This window comes from Vulpes lagopus, chromosome 4, assembly GCF_018345385.1.
Source record: "Vulpes lagopus strain Blue_001 chromosome 4, ASM1834538v1, whole genome shotgun sequence".
In the NCBI taxonomy this organism is placed as follows: Eukaryota; Metazoa; Chordata; class Mammalia; order Carnivora; family Canidae; genus Vulpes; species Vulpes lagopus.
The window spans coordinates 145714578-145731745 of record NC_054827.1 but is presented as its reverse complement, the minus strand read 5'-3'; the positions used below and the strand labels follow the sequence as shown (position 1 = coordinate 145731745).

Below are 17168 nucleotides of genomic sequence, written 5' to 3'. Positions count from 1 at the left end.
ATTGAGGATAACTGGCTTCCTGATAAATGTGCCTTTTATCATCAATAACTGTCCAGTCTCAGTGACAATATATGGCAATAGTCTCTGTCTTGACATCTACTTTATCTGCTTAACAGCAGATATACTATAATCATGCTCATTTTATGCCTACTGCTTGCATGGTATATATTTTTTCATCCTTTTACTGCCAATCTATCTTTGTCTTTATGTTTGATAGGTATCTCCTATAGCCAGCAAATAACACTATTGAACTGCTTTCTAAAAGATGAGAGCTATCACATGGAAATCTGAATCTCTGACTTCTCTTGAGAAATGGAAGATGTGGCAATAACAGGCTGCATTCCCATATGGTAACACACGGTTGAGCTGCTGCTGCCCCCTATAGACTTGGCACATTTGTCACAATCCCCTCTCCTCTCTTTTGTGCCCAGGCCCTGGGGCTGAACTGCCATTTTTCAACGGCTGCAAATATATCTTCAGATAAATATCTCCACCACAATATGAAGACACGATGTAGATAAGGCTGTGTGTCTGAAGACAAAAAGGTGAGGACACGTACCTGGCCCATTGTATTCATCATATAATCTGCCTCGCACCCACAGGCATTTGAGTTTTCAATTCCTGCTGTAAATATTCAAGTTCTGTTTGAGATTATCTAACATTGAGGGTTAGAATTTGAAAAAAGAGATTCTGGTTTCAGGCTACACATAGCCATTTTCTTTTACAAATGGATGCTGTCACCTGTAAACGCAATTTCAAGTCTATACTAGTGTTTATATAATGAATACATGCTTACCAATGAAAAGATAACTTGATTCTGGTTGATAAAACCCAACCAGAACAACGCTCCGATGATTGAAACGTGACCCATAAGTAAAATAAATTAGTTGAATCAACAGTTAGATCTGATATCTTTTGTCCTGGCTTTTGAGGGAAATGGGCCAGTGAGAGATAAACTCCTGTCCTAGATGTAAGCTTTGTGGAGAAAGATCACTGTGAAAATCTTCTTACATCAAAATGGACAAAAGTTGGGGGAAACATTCAAAAAGTTCATGCCTTGGTGTCTGGATGGAGATGCCAGCAGATCCTATTGCCTCCCCACTGTGAGGAGAATGCCACAGGGCCTGACCGTATTTCTCCTCTTCTCTCCAGAAAGGGCAAGATGGGTCAGGGCCCAGAAGTACTATGAGGAGGTTCACTGCTTTACTAGATTGCTCCAAAATTAATTCAACTTATTAACTACTAACTGCTCTAATCTTCCAGATGCTGCTGCCCCCATGAGTGGCCCTGGTGGGTGATGGCGATTTGGAAGCTGTGATGGGAACTCCAACCCACTCCATTTGAGACCATCACTTAAGAAGGGCCAGAACCATATTGGATTCATTTTCTGAGAGAATCAAATGGCTACTTCCCTATTTTACTTCCTGGGCCTTGAATCTGAGGCTTTTTGAATCCTGTCAGCATTTCGACTTTCTGATTTCTTTTTTAAAACAGAGGCTGAGGCAGAGGACCTCTCTTTCCTCTATAGCTCCTTCCAGCAACAATTTTCCATACTTCTAGGAGCAGAGAATATTCTATCACCTTTGTCTCTAGATTTCACTCTCTACATATTGCGATGTCTGAACGTTTTTGCACAAGCTCCTCGGAGTTCTGCTTTTCTGTTAGTTTGGTCATGCTGCGGGTGTGCAGGAAAGGGGCTGGGCTGAGCGGGCCACCTGAGTGGGGAGAGTGTTGCCTCTTCATGGTGAGGTCGCAGGGTGTGTGTGTGTGGGGGTGCAGCATGGGAAAAGCAAAGATGTGGCCAATGGAGTCTGAGAACTGGGGAGGTAGAAGGTGGGCAGTCAGAGAGCTCGGCCATCTGAACATGAACCCTTGCTCTGCACCTAACAGGTGTGACACTGGACAAGTCAATTAACTCCTGTGGATCTGACTCCTTATCTATCAAATAGGGGAGGGACATGGGGGATGCTATGGTCTCTCATATACTAGCCTCTCTCAGGAGATCTGGGCTGCTTGAAGTTAGGCTATGATTTCTACAACCTCACAGACATGATGCCCACCGAAGGGTCTGGCACAGGATTGTATCAGTTGGGCACGAATTTGGCCACAAGTAACAGAAATCCACTAAGTGTGTAACATACTGAGGTTTATTTTCTCCTTTACAAGAAGACCCCAGTGCTCCAGGGTTGGCTAGGGTGCTCAATGAAGCACTGTTTTTGTTGTTGTTTGTTTGTTTTTAGTTTTTCTTTTCTTTATTATTCTTTTCAGTGAGGCTTTTGAGGACCTAGATTCTTTCCCTCCTCCATCCTGGGCATTTTGGCTTTTGTTCTCATTCTTGCCAACATACAGTCCCAGGGTAGGTGCCACATTGTTAGATGTCAAACCCACATTCAGGGCAGGAGAAAGGGGAAAGAGGTGGCACCAGCCATTTCTGTCCTCTTTAGAATGAAAATAAGAGCTCTTCCCCAAAGCCACATCAGGGTATCTAGGCAATAACTGGGTCATGTGACCATGGCTAGCTGAAAGGGATACAGGAAAAGCAAGTGTCTGTCTGGACTTCCAGCTTCTACAGTGGGAGGCAGCAAGAGGAGGGGGGTAGTTGGAGCTGTTGGGCTCAACAAATATTTTAATTTATTTTTAAAGACTTTATATATTGTGAGAGAGAGACAGAGGGAGGAAGGGAGGGAGAGAGAGTGGGGGGAGGGGCAGAGGGAGATTGAGAATCTCAAGCAGACTCTGTGCAGAGCCTGATGCAGGGCTCGATCCCATCACCCTGAGATCATGACGCGAGCCGAAATCAAGAGTCAGACGCTTGACGGACTGAGTCACCCAGGCGCCCCTGGGCTTCACAAATATTTTTAAATAAATACGACTTGAAGGTAAGGTGAAATGCTTCTCTTTTCCCAAGAGGAAGATGCACAGGCAATTATTTTGCGGAAGCAGGCACTGCCCTGGACGTGCTCTTTAGTTCTTCATACTGCTGTCCTGGCTTCACGTGGTCAGGTCAGGACCTGAGGTTCTTCTCACAGGTCCGGGCAGGAGGAGGCACTAGAGGCAGAGCTGAGTCCACGAGGAGCCTAGCCCAGGGAGCTGGTGGAGACGTTCCTGGCTCCGGCTGGCCTTCCTTAGCTGCCGATTCTCACCCAGCGGCCCGACGCTGGAACCGAAGGGTGCCAGGTTCGCAGTGAAGAGGAAACGGGCCAGAAGGTGGCCCTGGGACACAGAGTGTCATCTCCTCGGCTGGGCAGCGGGGCTGCGAGCACGAAGGGCTGCAGGGCAAACCGCCTCCCGAGTGCCTGGCACACGAGAGGCACCTCCCTAACTGTCAGATGCCATCCCTTCTCGCTATTAATAAGAACGATGCTTCCTTTCTCCTTGCCCGCCTTCCTCACAAGGACCCCCTTTCCTCATATCACCCAGATATGTCTGGACAAGATACCAAGACCCAAGCTTGAACCCTGCAGTTCCCTGACTCCACTTCCACTCGCCTGGGGCTTTCGGGGCCGACCTCAGGCAGAAGGACACACTTAGGAGCTTCCTCGGGTGCGTCTCAAGAACTCGCGTTGGGTAAAGTGTCCTCACGCGGAATCTGGCCTTGTGGGGAGACAACCTGGAAGCCCTAATCACTGCTTTCAGGAATCTTCCACTCACGGGCATCCCTCTATCTCCTGGGGGAGTTTTATTCCATGGGGTTTCGGGACACAATGAAGAGGAAACTACACCCGGGATCCCTTGCCCACAAGAAGTTCAAAGTTCTCTGGCAGAGATCTCTCCTACACGGACAGGAGCACTTCGGAGTGTTATCTCCAAATATCACTGCTTTTACAGCCGTTGCCTGGTTTTTTGTTGCATTACACATTAACAGATGTGAAGAGAAAGAGAGGTCGCCGGTTCCGTGTCTGGCGGCAGGGCAGTCACTGATGTCAGGAGATGACCGCTGGGTGTGGGCTCACCCGTTGGTTGTTCCTTCCTTTCATCTCTCAGGCCGGGAGGTTGTAAAGTGGACTGATTAGGGAGGCAGGCTTAGGAACCCGAGTCTTGAGTTTAGATCTTGACTTGGCCATTTCCTAGCTCTGCGGCCTCGGGCACATTATTTATTCTTCCGGAACCTCATTTCCTTATCCACCAAGTGGGCAAATTTGTACCCATCCCACGGCATTAATCGAAGCGTTAAATAAAATACTATGTGAGAAGGCGTTCTGCAGAGCGTTCAGTTGCAAGTTCAAAAAACCCCAATCCAAACAACTGAGGCAAAAGGGGAATGCACTGACTGAGGTCATAAAGAAGAGCTTCAGGTGCGGCTAGATCCAGGGGCTCGAACTCTGCCTTGAGGTCCAGATTTCACTCAACTTTTACTCCCTTCCCTGCACATTGGCCCTCTCCTCAGGTGGGCTCTCCCTCAGTGGGGCGAGGGGCGGGCAAGAACGCTAGTCTTCCTTGCAGTCCCACAAAAAGTGTCATTGCATCTTGTCTGCTCTGAATGGATTATCCTGGAACCAACACAATGTTTTGACTAGTCACAGGCCCACGTCTGGAGCGAGGGATGGAGTCAATACCGCCTGCACGGAACGCAAGTGCACTGGTTTCCAGGCAGAAAACTGAGGCGCCGTTGCCAAAGGAAGCGGGAATAGACGTTCCCAAAGCTGGCTGCACGCCAGAATGACCAACTTCAAGAAAAATAACAACAGTTCTAGGAAGCTGGCAATTGATTCCCTCAGCCTGGGGTGGAGCCTAGAAGTCTAGGTTTCCAACAAGCTTTCCTGCTGCCAAGACTAGCGTCTGGGTCTCCAGGGGCCCCCGTCCCTCCCTCCCCAGTCTGCACTGGACGGATCTGTTGACACCACTGTTCCCTCCCAGAGTGCGAACCCCCAGAGGGCAGAGGTCCAGGCAGCAGCTCTGGGTACCCAGCCTGGAGGAGCGAGCACCCACAGCATATTTGCAGGCGGGCGGGCAGGCCGGCAAGCTGCCTTCTCCCTTGTGGGCTTTTCTGGGAGAGAAAAGCTTCTATTTCAGGAAGGGGCTGCTATGGTTGAGGAAAGACCGCGGCAGCAAAGGCAGGTAGGCCACCAGGGGGAGAAAGGCTCCCGGTCCCCTGGGCCACATCCTCTAGAAGCTCCCGCCACAACTCGAATAATAAAGCGACCACAACAGGTGACGATGATGGTTTGTGAGGATGACTGTGTGCCAGCCACCAGGTCAGCGTCAGGTCCCCATTTTCTAGATGATGAAGGGGAGGCCCCGGGGGGGCCAGGGGGGGCTTGTCCCGGAGCGCAGTTAGGAAGCGACACAGCGGGGCCTGGGCAGCCTGGCCCACGTGGCCACTACCCACCTGCCTCTCACCTCTCAAAGGGGGAGGGATGGAGTCAATACTCCATCAGCTCCAGGGGAAAACATCGGGGAGTTGCCAGCCCGTTTCCTCCTTAGCAGCATCCAGCCACAGTAAGTCAAAGGCTGAGGACATCAGGGAAGAGCAAGAGGCCTCTCAAGAAAGCGACCATTGTGCACCTCTCCAAAAAGGCTATTTCCTGCCTACTTCTTACCATACCCTCCCTCCCCCCGCATGCTGAAGGTCACTGGCTGCATCTGCACAAACCAGTGAAGTCACAAGAAGGAAAACTTGGCTGGGAACCGGGGGCTGGGGAGGGCGGAGGTGGAGACAGACGGGGGTGGAGTCGGGGGAGGAGGTGGCCAGGCCGGTCTGCGACAGGGGACCCTCCCAGAGTCGGCCCAATGGCCTGCCTTCCCTGCAGTGACAGTGACCGTGAGCTGCTCCCGGGGGCTGGCTTGCCCGCACGCCCACAAACGGCCCAGCCTAAGGAGTCAGCCCGCATTCCTGGCCGCTGCTCCCTACTGCTCAGAAGGAAAGCTCTCTCGGAAGAGCTGGGAAGGTGGGTGCCAAGTTGAGGTTCCTTTCCTTCTGCTCAGAGGGTGCTTTTGATGAGTTTGAAACTGGGGCGGGGCATCTGGCGTCTGCTTGGGAAAGTACTTGATTATCATCTTTTTGAGAGGGACACACCGATGGAGAGAACCTGGCTGCTCTGAGGGGGACGAGAGGGGAGGAGGGGGAAGGGAGGCCTCGGGGGACAAAGGAACTGCTGTCCTTTGCACCTGCCAAGGCCAGTCCCAGCAGACTTTAGTGTTTTGGGAAAATCTGGAGTGAGGAGGGCTGCCTCTCTGGATGTTGCAAGCCTTGGGTGGGCAGAGCCACCTGCTTAGGGGAGGGGGAGGGCCCAGCAGGCTCAGGCTCACATCCAGGGCTCCTTCCAGGGGGTGAGCCAAGGGTTAGGAACACAGGGCAGGTGTCAGAAGGGCCATGGTCTTCCCAGATCCAGACCCAGGAAGGAGGCACAGGCCTCGTGGCTTCCTCTGTGCTCTTTCTCCGATAACTGTCTCTCCCAGGCAGGTGGTGGGGTCCCCCAAACCACATGGTCATTCCCAGCTCCATGGGGGGGGGGCACTGTGCACATGCCAGGTGGGTGGGCCTCACGCGGACTGGCCTCCGGGAGGCAGAAGTCAAGGCTTGGAGCCAAGGAGTCAGGGCTCGCTTGGGGCTGCGGGCAAAGTTTTTCTCCTAAGGAGAAAGACTCTCCTTAAGATGTGAAGTGTTCCCCAAGCATTCCTGAAAGAGGAGGTTTCACGGACACACCCTAAGCAATCTGTTTGTGCTCCGTCTTTAAGGAAGAGCTTTCCAATTGGCAGAGCCCTCCTGCAAGGCAGGACTGCTGGCGGGAGGGGGGAGGCGGGGATGATGAGGATGATGGAGAGCTTGCGGCTGAGGCCTGGGAGGGTCCGCAACCTGGGGCCCCAGGGCGGTAACCCCGTACCAGGCCACGTCTGAGGTGCTGGTACCCTGCACATCGCTTCCTGGGCTTCTCCGACCTTCCTGCCACTCCTTGGATCCCTTCCTGGGCACCTCCCGCTCCCAGCGGATCGCCCTGAAAGTCCTATCAGCAGTTTCACTCTGGGTGCTAAGGGCTGCCAGACACTGGGGACTTTCGACCTACCAGGCCCTGTGCCACATGCCTTGGACTGGAGAGCCGTTCAGTGTAGCGCCTGGACCACGCACACGTTTCAGTCCTGCTGTTGGCTACTTGCTGAATACGTACACCTTGGGCAAGGCATTTGTTTCTCTGTAGCTCAGTTTCCTACTCTTTGGAACGGGGATCACAGGGTTCTCGCCTACCCGACAGGGCTCAGGTGACACTCCTGTGGCCTGCCACACACAAAGCGCTTTGGGGAGTGCCCGACTCGGGTTCACTACAGCAGTTACCCTGCAACTCTGCACGAGACCCTTAGAGAGTGAGTGGCAGAGTCAGGCTTCACATAGGGAGCTTCAAAATCCATCCTTAAACAAACAAAAAAGATTATATTTATTTATTCATGAGAGACATAGAGACAGAGGCAGGGACACAGGTGGAGGGGCTCCCTGCAGGGAGACTGATGCAGGGCTCGATCCTGGGACCCCGGGATCCTGCCCTGGGCCAAAGGCAGACGCTCAACCACTGAGCCACCTGGGCATCCCCGAATCCATCCTCTTAATGGCCATACTAGACTGCCTTCCTGTAATGGTTCCAGAAGGAGTAAATACTCCACTCTGGAGTTTGCTTTGAAAATGGTACCTGCCTTTGCAATCGCGGTGGACCCGCACACCAGTTCTGCGGGGGAAGCACTGGTCCAAGAGGACGGACTTAAAAACAGGAAGTCAGTCTGACATACAGCATCTCATTTGACCCTCACCGTGGTCCTTGGTGACATTGCCCAATTTTACGGGGAGCTGAGACAGAGTCAGTCCCTTACCCCACAATCTTGCAATTAGCGGACACTGGGATTAGGATTGGAATCTGTGTCTGACCCCAAAACCCTGGCTGGGTCCCAGAGTCTTTGATGGGAGCTTTAAAGTCGTAAGAACTCACGCCCACTGAGTCGGAATCTCTTGGGCGAGGCTTGTGCATGTGACTCTCAGGAACCAGAATCCAACGTGCAGTTGACACTGAAAACCCCTCCCAGCGACGCTGCGCCTTCAAGTGCCAGACCCATGTTTCCAAAGGGCTCCCAAGCACCCACCTGCGCACTGACCCGCCTCTCGCCCCCGGTGGAGACGTGTCCCAAATCCATGCCCCCTCCATCACTGCCGCCTCCACCCTGGTGAAGACCTCGTCCCTTCCCGTCTGGGTGGCTGTAACCAGGCAACTCCTGTCCCTCTGGCCACCTCCATTTTTTCCCTCCTCCGTGTCTCCATGTCTCCCTGGGCTATTCCCACCCCTTCTCCCTCGTCCCCCAAAGGCCAGCCCACATCCTTTCTCGTGCCACGTTTGTCTCATCGCCCTCTGCTTTAACATTTCCACCAGCTCTAGAGCCCTCCTCCAGCTCCCCTGGCCCCACAGCTAATATCCACACTCCTCAAACCTAGGCCCTCAGCCCTTAGCTCTTTAAGTCCCCCCCCCCGGCCCCACAGGCCATGCAGCCACCCAGAATTTCCCCTCACGCCCTTTCACAGGCTGCGAGACATGTCATGTTGTGCCTCCTCCCAGAAACGGGCTTCCAACCTGGCTCGGCTCAAAAGCTGCTTATCCTTAAGAGATCGAGTTCGGGTGTCCTCTCCTCCGGGAAGCCTTCCTGGAGTTCCCCTCCCGGGGGGTGGGGGGTGGGGGTGGACACTCCTCCTCGGCCCTTCCCCAGCACAAGACTGGCCCATCTTCAATCACAGGATGGCGTCAGAATGACGTGAGGACATGTCCGTCCGTCGGCCAGGCCCTCATTCAACAATCCCATATTAAATGTCGCCTGCAGCCAGGTGCGGGCCCAGGTGCTGGGGGGTGATGAGTAAAACGGGAGTTTCTGTCCTGCAGTGTGTTGCGGGTGGGCAGGGAAGGGGGGACGAGGCGCTCGGGGGCGCGCGCACCGCTGGAGCCGCAAAGCCCAGGGAGGCGCGTGCAGCAGGTGTCAGAGGGTCACTAAGGGCGGGCGCCTAGGGACGGGCCGGGGCTGCCCTCCGCGTGCCCTCCGCGTGCCCTCCGCGTGCCCGAGCGTGCCCGAGCGTGAGCCAGCCGGGCACCGCCCCGGGGCGGAGGCGGGAGGGCGCGCGGGGCCCGGAAGCCCCTGGGCGGGGCGGGGCGGGGTCTCAGGCTCGCTCTGCCCCCCCCCCCGCCCCCGGTGCCCGCAGGTGCCCGCCCCCGGCCATGCTGGCGCCCGCGCTGCTCTGCGCCCACCTGCTGCTGGCGGCCCCCGCCTCGCGCGCCCAGGACGAGCCCGGCCCCGGCGCGGCGGCGGCGGCGGCGGCGCAGCTCAGCGACATGCACGACAAGGTGACGGCCATCTGGCAGCAGCTGGTGCAGCGCGCGGCCGAGCCGGGGGCCCCGGGGTCCGCGCTGCACGCCGCCTGCCGGGTGCAGCCGTCCGCCTCGCTGGACGCCGCGCAGCCGCGGGTGAGCGGCCTCGTGCTGTTCCGCCAGGCGGCGCCCGGCGCCCCGCTCGAGGCCTTCTTCCACCTGGACGGCTTCCCGGCCGAGCGCAACGGCTCCCGCCGCGCCATCCACGTGCACCGCTTCGGCGACCTGAGCCCGGGCTGCGAGGCCGCGGGGCCGCACTACAACCCGCGCGCCGCGCCGCACCCGCAGCACCCGGGCGACTTCGGCAACTTCGCGGTGCGCGACGGCCGCGTGCGGAAGCACCGCGGCGGCCTGGCCGCCTCCCTCGCCGGCCCGCACTCCATCGTGGGCCGCGCCGTCGTGGTGCACGCGGGCGAGGACGACCTGGGCCGCGGCGGCGACCCCGCCAGCCTGGACCACGGCAACGCGGGCCGCCGCCTGGCCTGCTGCGTGGTCGGCGTGTGCGGGCCGCTGCCCTGGGCGCGCGCGGCGCGGGAGCACGCGGAGCGCAGGAAGCGGCGGCGGGACAGCGACTGCCAGGCGGCCTGAGCGCGGGCCCGGGCCCCCCACCCACCCCCGGAGGCCCCGACGCCCCTCCCCGCGCGCGCGCCCCCGGACCTGCACCCCCCCCCACCTCGACCCCCCCCTGCCCCCTGCAGGCCCCGACGCCCCTCCCCGCGCGCGCCCCCGGATCTGCACCCCCGGACCTGCACCCCCCGCCCCAGCTCGACCCCCCCCGCCCGCAGAGGCCCCGACGCCCCTCCCCGCGCGCGCCCCCGGATCTGCACCCCTGGACCTGCACCCCCCGCCCCACCTCGACCCCCCCCTGCCCCCTGCAGGCCCCGACGCCCCTCCCCGCGCGCGCCCCCGGACCTGCACCCCCCGCCCCACCTCGACCCCCCCCCGCCCGCAGAGGCCCCGACGCCCCTCCCCGCGCACGCCCCCGGACCTGCACCCCCGCCCCACCTCGACCCCCCCCTGCCCCCTGCAGGCCCCGACGCCCCTCCCCGCGCCCGCGCCCCCGGACCTGCACCCCCCGCCCCACCTCGGCCCCCCCGACCCCTGCAGGCCCCGACGCCCCTCCCCGCGCGCGCCCCCGGACCTGCACCCCCGGACCTGCACCCCCCGCCCCACCTCGACCCCCCCCTGCCCCCTGCAGGCCCCGACGCCCCTCCCCGCGCCCCCGGACCTGCACCCCCCGCCCCACCTCGGCCCCCCCCAACCCCTGCAGGCCCCGACGCCCCTCCCCGCGCGCGCCCCCGGACCTGCACCCCCCCCCACCTCGACCCCCCCCTGCCCCCTGCAGGCCCCGACGCCCCTCCCCGCGCCCGCGCCCCCGGACCTGCACCCCCGCCCCACCTCGACCCCCCCCGCCCGCAGAGGCCCCGACGCCCCTCCCCGCGCGCGCCCCCGGATCTGCACCCCCGGACCTGCACCCCCCGCCCCACCTCGACCCCCCCTGCCCCCCGCAGGCCCCGACGCCCCTCCCCGCGCGCCCCCGGACCTGCACCCCCCGCCCCACCTCGACCCCCTCCCTCTGCCTCCTGCAGGCCCTGACGCCCCTCCCCGCGCCCCAGGACCTGCGTCCCCCCTCCACCTGCCTCCAGCCCCTCCCTCTGCCCCCGGGGGCTCCCTCTCGCCATCTGAGGTCTCCCCAAAAATCCCTTCCTGCTGAGGCCCCCAACCACGTACGCGGACACGGCCGCCTGCATCCGGAAGGCAGCCCCCCGCCCTCCGAGACACTCATCCTGAGCTCTGAGGACCCCAGGACCTAGCTATGTGACCCATCTGCGCGCCCAGACACCCCTCCCTGCCTGCCCCACCCCGAGGTCCCTTCTTATCCCGACACCCTCTCGTTATTCCAGGAGCCCTAAAATCCCACTTTGCCCTAAGGATTCGGTCCCTGCCACCCCTTAGATTCCTTCGAGGGGTCCTGAGATCCCTCATGAGGTTACCCAGCCCCCCGTGCCCCCGACCGACCCACCACTTCTCATGCACGGTGCCAGCACCGGCTGCCTGCAGTCAGGCGCCCCTGCCCGGTGTCCTCAGCTGCCCCTCACCCACGGCCACCCCGCACAGAGCTGCTCCTTGGGGGGGGGGGGGGTGCTGTTTGAGAGTCTTTGTGTTGCACATTAAAACTCAACAATTTAGACTGCACTGAGGCCTTGGTTATTTATTTGGTTTGTTAGAGGCTCTGCTCCCGGGCTCAGCTGCTACTTGGAAATAGCAAAGGTACTTCCCAAGTCTCTGCAGGATTTGTCCTTATGACCCTCCCTCCAAGTCTTCTGGCCACAGCGTTCGGTCTCTGGTTGTCATTCCTTCCGTGTGGATCCCAAGATAGAAGGCACCAGGATCACGCAGGAAAGGGGAAAAAAAATACGGCTTTCTGGGCTGGAATCCAAAGGGAAAGATGGACATCTATTTGCAACAAGCTTCCTGGTGATTCTGGGGCTGGAGCCACTGGCCTGGCACACGGCTACTGCCGCCTCACTGGGCCTTGTGTCTCCTCGCATGTGCCTCTGAGTGCAGCCTCAGATCTGTTCCCCAGATGGTGGAGAGCGCCCGGTGAAGCAGCCGAGTGGGCAGTTTACAGGGAGGTGGCATTGCTATCTGAAGTGGCTGGCCTTCTCCACGACCAGGACAAGGACAATGCTCTTCTTCTCCACTTCTTGACACAAAGGCCGTTGGAATGGTGGAGCCCAGTGGCAGGCTGATTTTGAATAAGACTTGGATGTTCAGCTTCTCTTTTTGAAAATTAGAATCTATACAGAGACTAGATCAGAAAGGGTATCCACCTTCATTTATTTTATTTTTTAAAAAAATTATTAGAGAGAGAGAGAGAGCAAGCAGGGGGAGGAGCAGAGGGAGAAGGAGAGAGAGAGACTCTCAAGCGGATTCCACGCTAAGCGTGGAGCCTGATGCAGGGCTGATCCCAGGGCCCTAAGATTATGACCTGAGCCAAAATCAAGAGTCAGTGGCTTAACCGACTGAGCCACCCAGGCGCCCCTATCCATCTTCATTTATTGAATAAAAGCACTCAGAATAACTTTCTAACCTCGTTGGGTAAACCCACTTTCTAGCTGCAGCTTTTCCACCCTGGTCACTCAGAGGCAGCTTCCATTGCTCCCAGACTCTCAAGGCAGTGAGTCAAATGGAGCCTTGGCCAGCACCCCATCCCCAGTGGGTATTTTTACTTCTTACTAGGACTAACTTGTTAATTAAAAGTCTTTCCTCGAACCCCAGTTGACACCCGGAGAGAAAGGTTTTTGCCTGATGACTTTGCCCCACCGAGTGGTTCTCACTGGTGTGAAGTGCTAACTTGAACGGGGCAGATGAGCACGAAAGGGGAGCCAGCAAATGGAGTCTTTAAATATCCCCATCTAAACAGATGTGTGTCCCTAACCCTACAATTAAAAGCTGTGAAAACGAGGAATCAGGTAGGGCCCACCGTGGAGAGGCACAAAAACCCCCTCTTGACTCTGCTGCCCCAGTGATGGGTTACTTCAGGGTCATCAAAGGAGGTTTGGACTTATTTTTAGGCGGAGATGGGTGCTTCTGACGGTCCATTTGAGCTATCTCAAAATGTCAGACTGAGCAGCCTATAAACAACAGAAATTTCTTTCTCGTAGCTCGAAAGACTGGAAGTCCAAGATCATGGCATCGGCACAGTCGGTCCCATAGAGCTGTCTTTGGGATCCACAGCCAGTGCTGTTCACTGTGTCCTCACATGCAGGAAGGGGTTAGGGATCTCTCTGGAGCCTCTTTTGTAAGGCTCCCCCGTCATGACTTTGGGACCTCCCTAAGGTGTCATGCCCTGTTACCATCACCTTTGGGGGCTAGGATTTCAGAGTATGAATTTGGGGGAGGGACACAAACTTTCACATCATAGCACCTTCTATTCTTAGTTTCTCTCTTCACTACCCTTGCCCCACCCCCAAGACTAAAGAGATACCCTAGCGGACCCATCCCATTTCCTTTCTGTCCATTAAGGGGAATTGGATTGATAAACTGTTCCATGGGGCTCCAGAGACGAAAAAACAAAGGAAATAATAGAAGGGTGAACTACAGTTCACCGTAGAGGCAGAGGTATGCATCTAGCAGGGTGGTTGACAGCTCAGTAGGCCTCAAGCAGGAAGGCCTGTTTGGAAGCCCAGCCCCGCCACCCTCAGGAGCTGTGTGACCTGAGTAAGTCACTTCACCCCTCTGGGCTTGGCTTCTCTCATCTGTAAAAGAAGATCATCATATTGTCATGAGGCTTAAACCAAGCGTTGTCTACGAGAGCTTTATAGCGTAGCACGAAGACCTAGGTGTCTAATAAATGTCTAATGGACAGCAACGGCTAAGGTCGGAAAAATAGTTACCTACTAAGGCACTGGACTACCTTGTGAGGTAATGAGTGTCCTGCAACTAGAAGGATTCAAGTAAAGGAAAGGTTGCTTCCACTTTGGTTTGTAAGAAAGTTCCCGCATCCGTGAAGAGGCTGGCTGGGATGAACCCTGATCCCAGCTTTGGGGGGGTGCAGGGGCGGAGGCAGGGGGCGGGAGCGAGTTCTGAGACCAAGGAAGACTGCGAGCCAGGGGTACAGGCAGGCATCTGGTTTTGGGCACAGAACCTGATGTGTGCCACCCAACCCGCCCACTGGACCCCACTTGGCCCTTGGAGGCTATTTTTACCCCTCTCATCTTACAGATCTGTTTTGTTAATCTCCTTATATTCGCTGTTTTGACTTCCCAGCCAGCTTGCTAATCAGTTTGCCTGTTTGACTCACAGGGTTTGCATTTGTCACTGAGACTTAAACACACACTTGTTTTGATTTCTTTTTGTAAAATTAGAAGCGTTTGATGTAATGACTCTACCTAGACACAGCTGGTAAAGTGAGAATAATGCTCAAGTTTGCACAGTTTAAACACAATGTAGACAATAATTAGAAATGCTATCTTTAGATGTTTAGGATAAGCTTTTTCTCAGAATTGCAGTGAGTTTTTTTTTTTTTTCCAAGTGGGGCTTTTCAGTGCGTATATATACAGAAACACTAAAAACGTAAGAAAATAGAGCAAATCAGTGAGTGCTTTGGTCAACTTGAAAGACTGCAGGAAATAAACCAACTGATTTTAGATCTGGCATTTTTGACTGAATGCATAAAATCTTTACATTCTCCATAATTTTCACGACTGCCGTATGATCTAATAATTTTAGGTGACAGATTGCGACTGATAAGTTGTTACAGTATGCTAGAAGGAACAGCCTACATTGTGGGCCTGCAATGGGGGTAGAGAGAGAAAATGGTGCAAATAATAATCACCATTTATACCAGGTAATCAAAAAAGATATAGTTCATGATGTTTGTAGAATCCAGTAACATAGGGTCTGCAAATGATAGAAGTTACTTCTTTCCTTAAATATAACTACAAGATAGCAGCTGGTTTGTGGCTTTTTTTTTTTTTTAAGCCAATTGTTTTAAATTTCATAGGCTATCACTGGCCTCAGCTAAGATCCAAAATATATTCCTGGGCTCACGTAGATTCCAGAACGTCAAACTTGTCAGTATTGTACAAACTTTCCCTATTAGAAAAAAAAAAAAATCCCCCTCAGTCGAGAGGGGCTGTGCAACGTAAGGCGGCACATCTGTATCTATCGTTTTAAATTGCCTTCATGCTGTATCAACTTGCTTTGTTTTGTTTTTGGGAGCAATCATAACATCGGGAGACAGGTCCTTCTTATTTTTTCTGCTTTTCATTTCTAATTAGATTCACTACTGAGCTCTCTATTGCATCTCTGATTTTTGAATTTTTCCCTGTTCAAAAAGACATCTGGAAAAAAAAAAGGGGGGAATATGTTAAAGTAGTGGGTTAAGGGTGTGGGGGGTTCTTTTTTGATATCCTAACTGAGGGTTCTTTTGGCTTTTTGACATCCTAACTGAGCCGTGTCATGGTACCCTCGGTATTCATTAAGGACGGAGATTTTTTTTCCAAATGGAGGCTTCCAGAATGAAGGCAGAGGGAGTAGGTACTCAAAGAGAGGACTTTTTTTTTTTTTTTAAATAATTTATTTACTTGAGAGAGAGAGAGAGAACAAGCAAGGGCAGAGGGAGAGGGAGCAGGAACCACCCCGCTGGGCAGGGAGACCAATGCGGGGCTCCATCCCAGGACCCCGAGATCATGAGCTGAGCTGAAGGCAGATGCTTAATCGATTGAGCCACCCAGACTCCCTCAGAGGGGCCTTTTTCAAAGAGAAGTTAGGACACCACGCTGACCAAAGGGCTGCAGAAAAGCGACAGAGTGAGGAGAAGCCCCAGTTTTTGGAGGAGCAGAAAACCAAGAGGGGCGAGGGCCTGCTGTAATTTTAAGGAAACACGGTAATACCAACCAGCTGGTAGCTGGTCTTTGAAATTCCCCGAAGACAGAATGAACCTTTTGTGTCCCATGGTGAATGGGGGTGTGAATGCCCCCGTGGGCCTCACTTCGGATGTCCAAAGATTCACCCCAACACCCCAATGACTGATGCCAGAACCCATCTTAAGACCTCCTCGTCGCGATGGTGGCGTGTGCCGGGGACCGACGGCCCAAGAGGAACGATAATGGGAAAATGCACTTAGTTTGAGATTGCCAGGTGGAGCAGCTCCAGCCGGGGCTGAGCTGGGTGCCACCGGGGGCCTCCGAGCTAGCTCGGGGAGCGAAGCTTCTGGAGTAGCTGGTGGAGCTGCGAGGGGGAGACGAAGGCGGGCAGAGGGGGCATGGAAAGAGGCGTTAGGCGTGAGAAGTGCCCGGTTTAAAACAGCCACTCCATTGCCAGGGGCCTTAATTAAAAGAATGACACACGCTCATATGTAAAAATCCACACCTAGAGGCTCTCCGGTACCGAGCGGTCACGAGAAATGCAGGATGTGCAAACAAGCTTTCATTAAGAGACCTGTCGGCTCCGTTTCATTTATCCAGACTCCTCTGCAATCTGCCAGCAACTGAGCTGGAAAAATAGCACAAGGACAGACACACTTGAAGAGGCCGACAAAGGTGGGAATGTCCCAGCGACAAAACAGAGCAGATGATAAAGCAGCCAGGGAAGCGCAGAGATGGGGCGGCATTGTTCTTCACCAATACCCAACCGCCGCCCTGCCCCCCAACTCCAGACTCTCAGGAAGCACAATATTCTGGCCCTTTTAAGGGAAGAAAATGAAACAAAAGCAGATGTGGGGTTCAGGGACAGTGCTCCTGGGGGCCCATGCACACCTAGTCTCAACTTGCCCCTACAGTTGCTCGACACCTGATTTTGTTTTGGCGTTCACGCTTTTAGGGTCTGCATGTCCCGTTCACATGGTGATCCTGAGGAACCCACCCCCCTTCTCGGTGATTCCATCTCCCTCACCAGGGGCTGGTTTAGACAGAGGCGTGTGATAATTCTGGCCAATGACATGTGACAAGAACTAGGTTTCTTGCTCTTACATGCATGCACGGACATGCGGGAGAAACTTCCTTCTTGCCTTTGGACACGAATGCGAGAACAGGTGATTGATGCTGGAGCTGTGGCAGCCCTCTTGGCAGCTTGGGGGAGTAGCTGACATTGAGGCAGGCAGATGGAAACCCAGATCCTTGATGACTTGGCGAACAAACCAGCCCCGGGATATCCTGCTTCTGAAGTTCCTGTTATGCAACAGAATTCATTTCCCTATTGTTTAAGTTTCTTCAAGTGTGAATTGTAGCTGAGGGTACTCAGACTGATGCAAGGTTACCCGGTGGAAGCGGGGGAGAGAGAATGCTGTGCACTTTCACGATGACTCTCAGGAAGACAAAAAACAGCCAGAAG

At 55.3% G+C, this 17168-nt stretch overlaps 1 protein-coding gene across 3 annotated transcripts; it reads left to right on the top strand.

The window, feature by feature from the left end:
* The first annotated feature begins 5671 nt into the window (after positions 1–5671).
* Positions 5672–10081, top strand: SOD3 (superoxide dismutase 3). Of its 3 annotated transcripts, none has more exons than XM_041751015.1 (3): positions 5672–5888; positions 9164–9950; positions 10028–10081. In XM_041751015.1, exons 1-2 carry the CDS (start codon positions 5731–5733, stop codon positions 9915–9917), a joined length of 912 nt encoding a protein of 303 aa, XP_041606949.1. In that variant the 5' UTR covers positions 5672–5730; the 3' UTR covers positions 9918–9950; positions 10028–10081. The 3 variants fall into 3 exon arrangements, with proteins under 3 accessions (XP_041606949.1, XP_041606948.1, XP_041606950.1); XM_041751016.1 differs by lacking the exon at positions 10028–10081 and adding an exon at positions 8708–8794 and having other exon boundaries at positions 5760–5888; positions 9164–10019; XM_041751014.1 differs by lacking the exon at positions 10028–10081 and having other exon boundaries at positions 5674–5888; positions 9164–10019.
* Positions 10082–17168: the final 7087 nt, after the last annotated feature.

Excerpts from the sequence above, each read along its gene's own strand:
- SOD3 (XM_041751015.1), top strand. The coding sequence starts at position 5,731 with ATGGCCTGCCTTCCCTGCAGTGACAGTGACCGTGAGCTGCTCCCGGGG. Across the intron at positions 5,889-9,163 it reads CTCTCGGAAGAGCTGGGAAG|GTGCCCGCCCCCGGCCATGC; the intron begins GTGGGTGCCAAG and ends CGGTGCCCGCAG.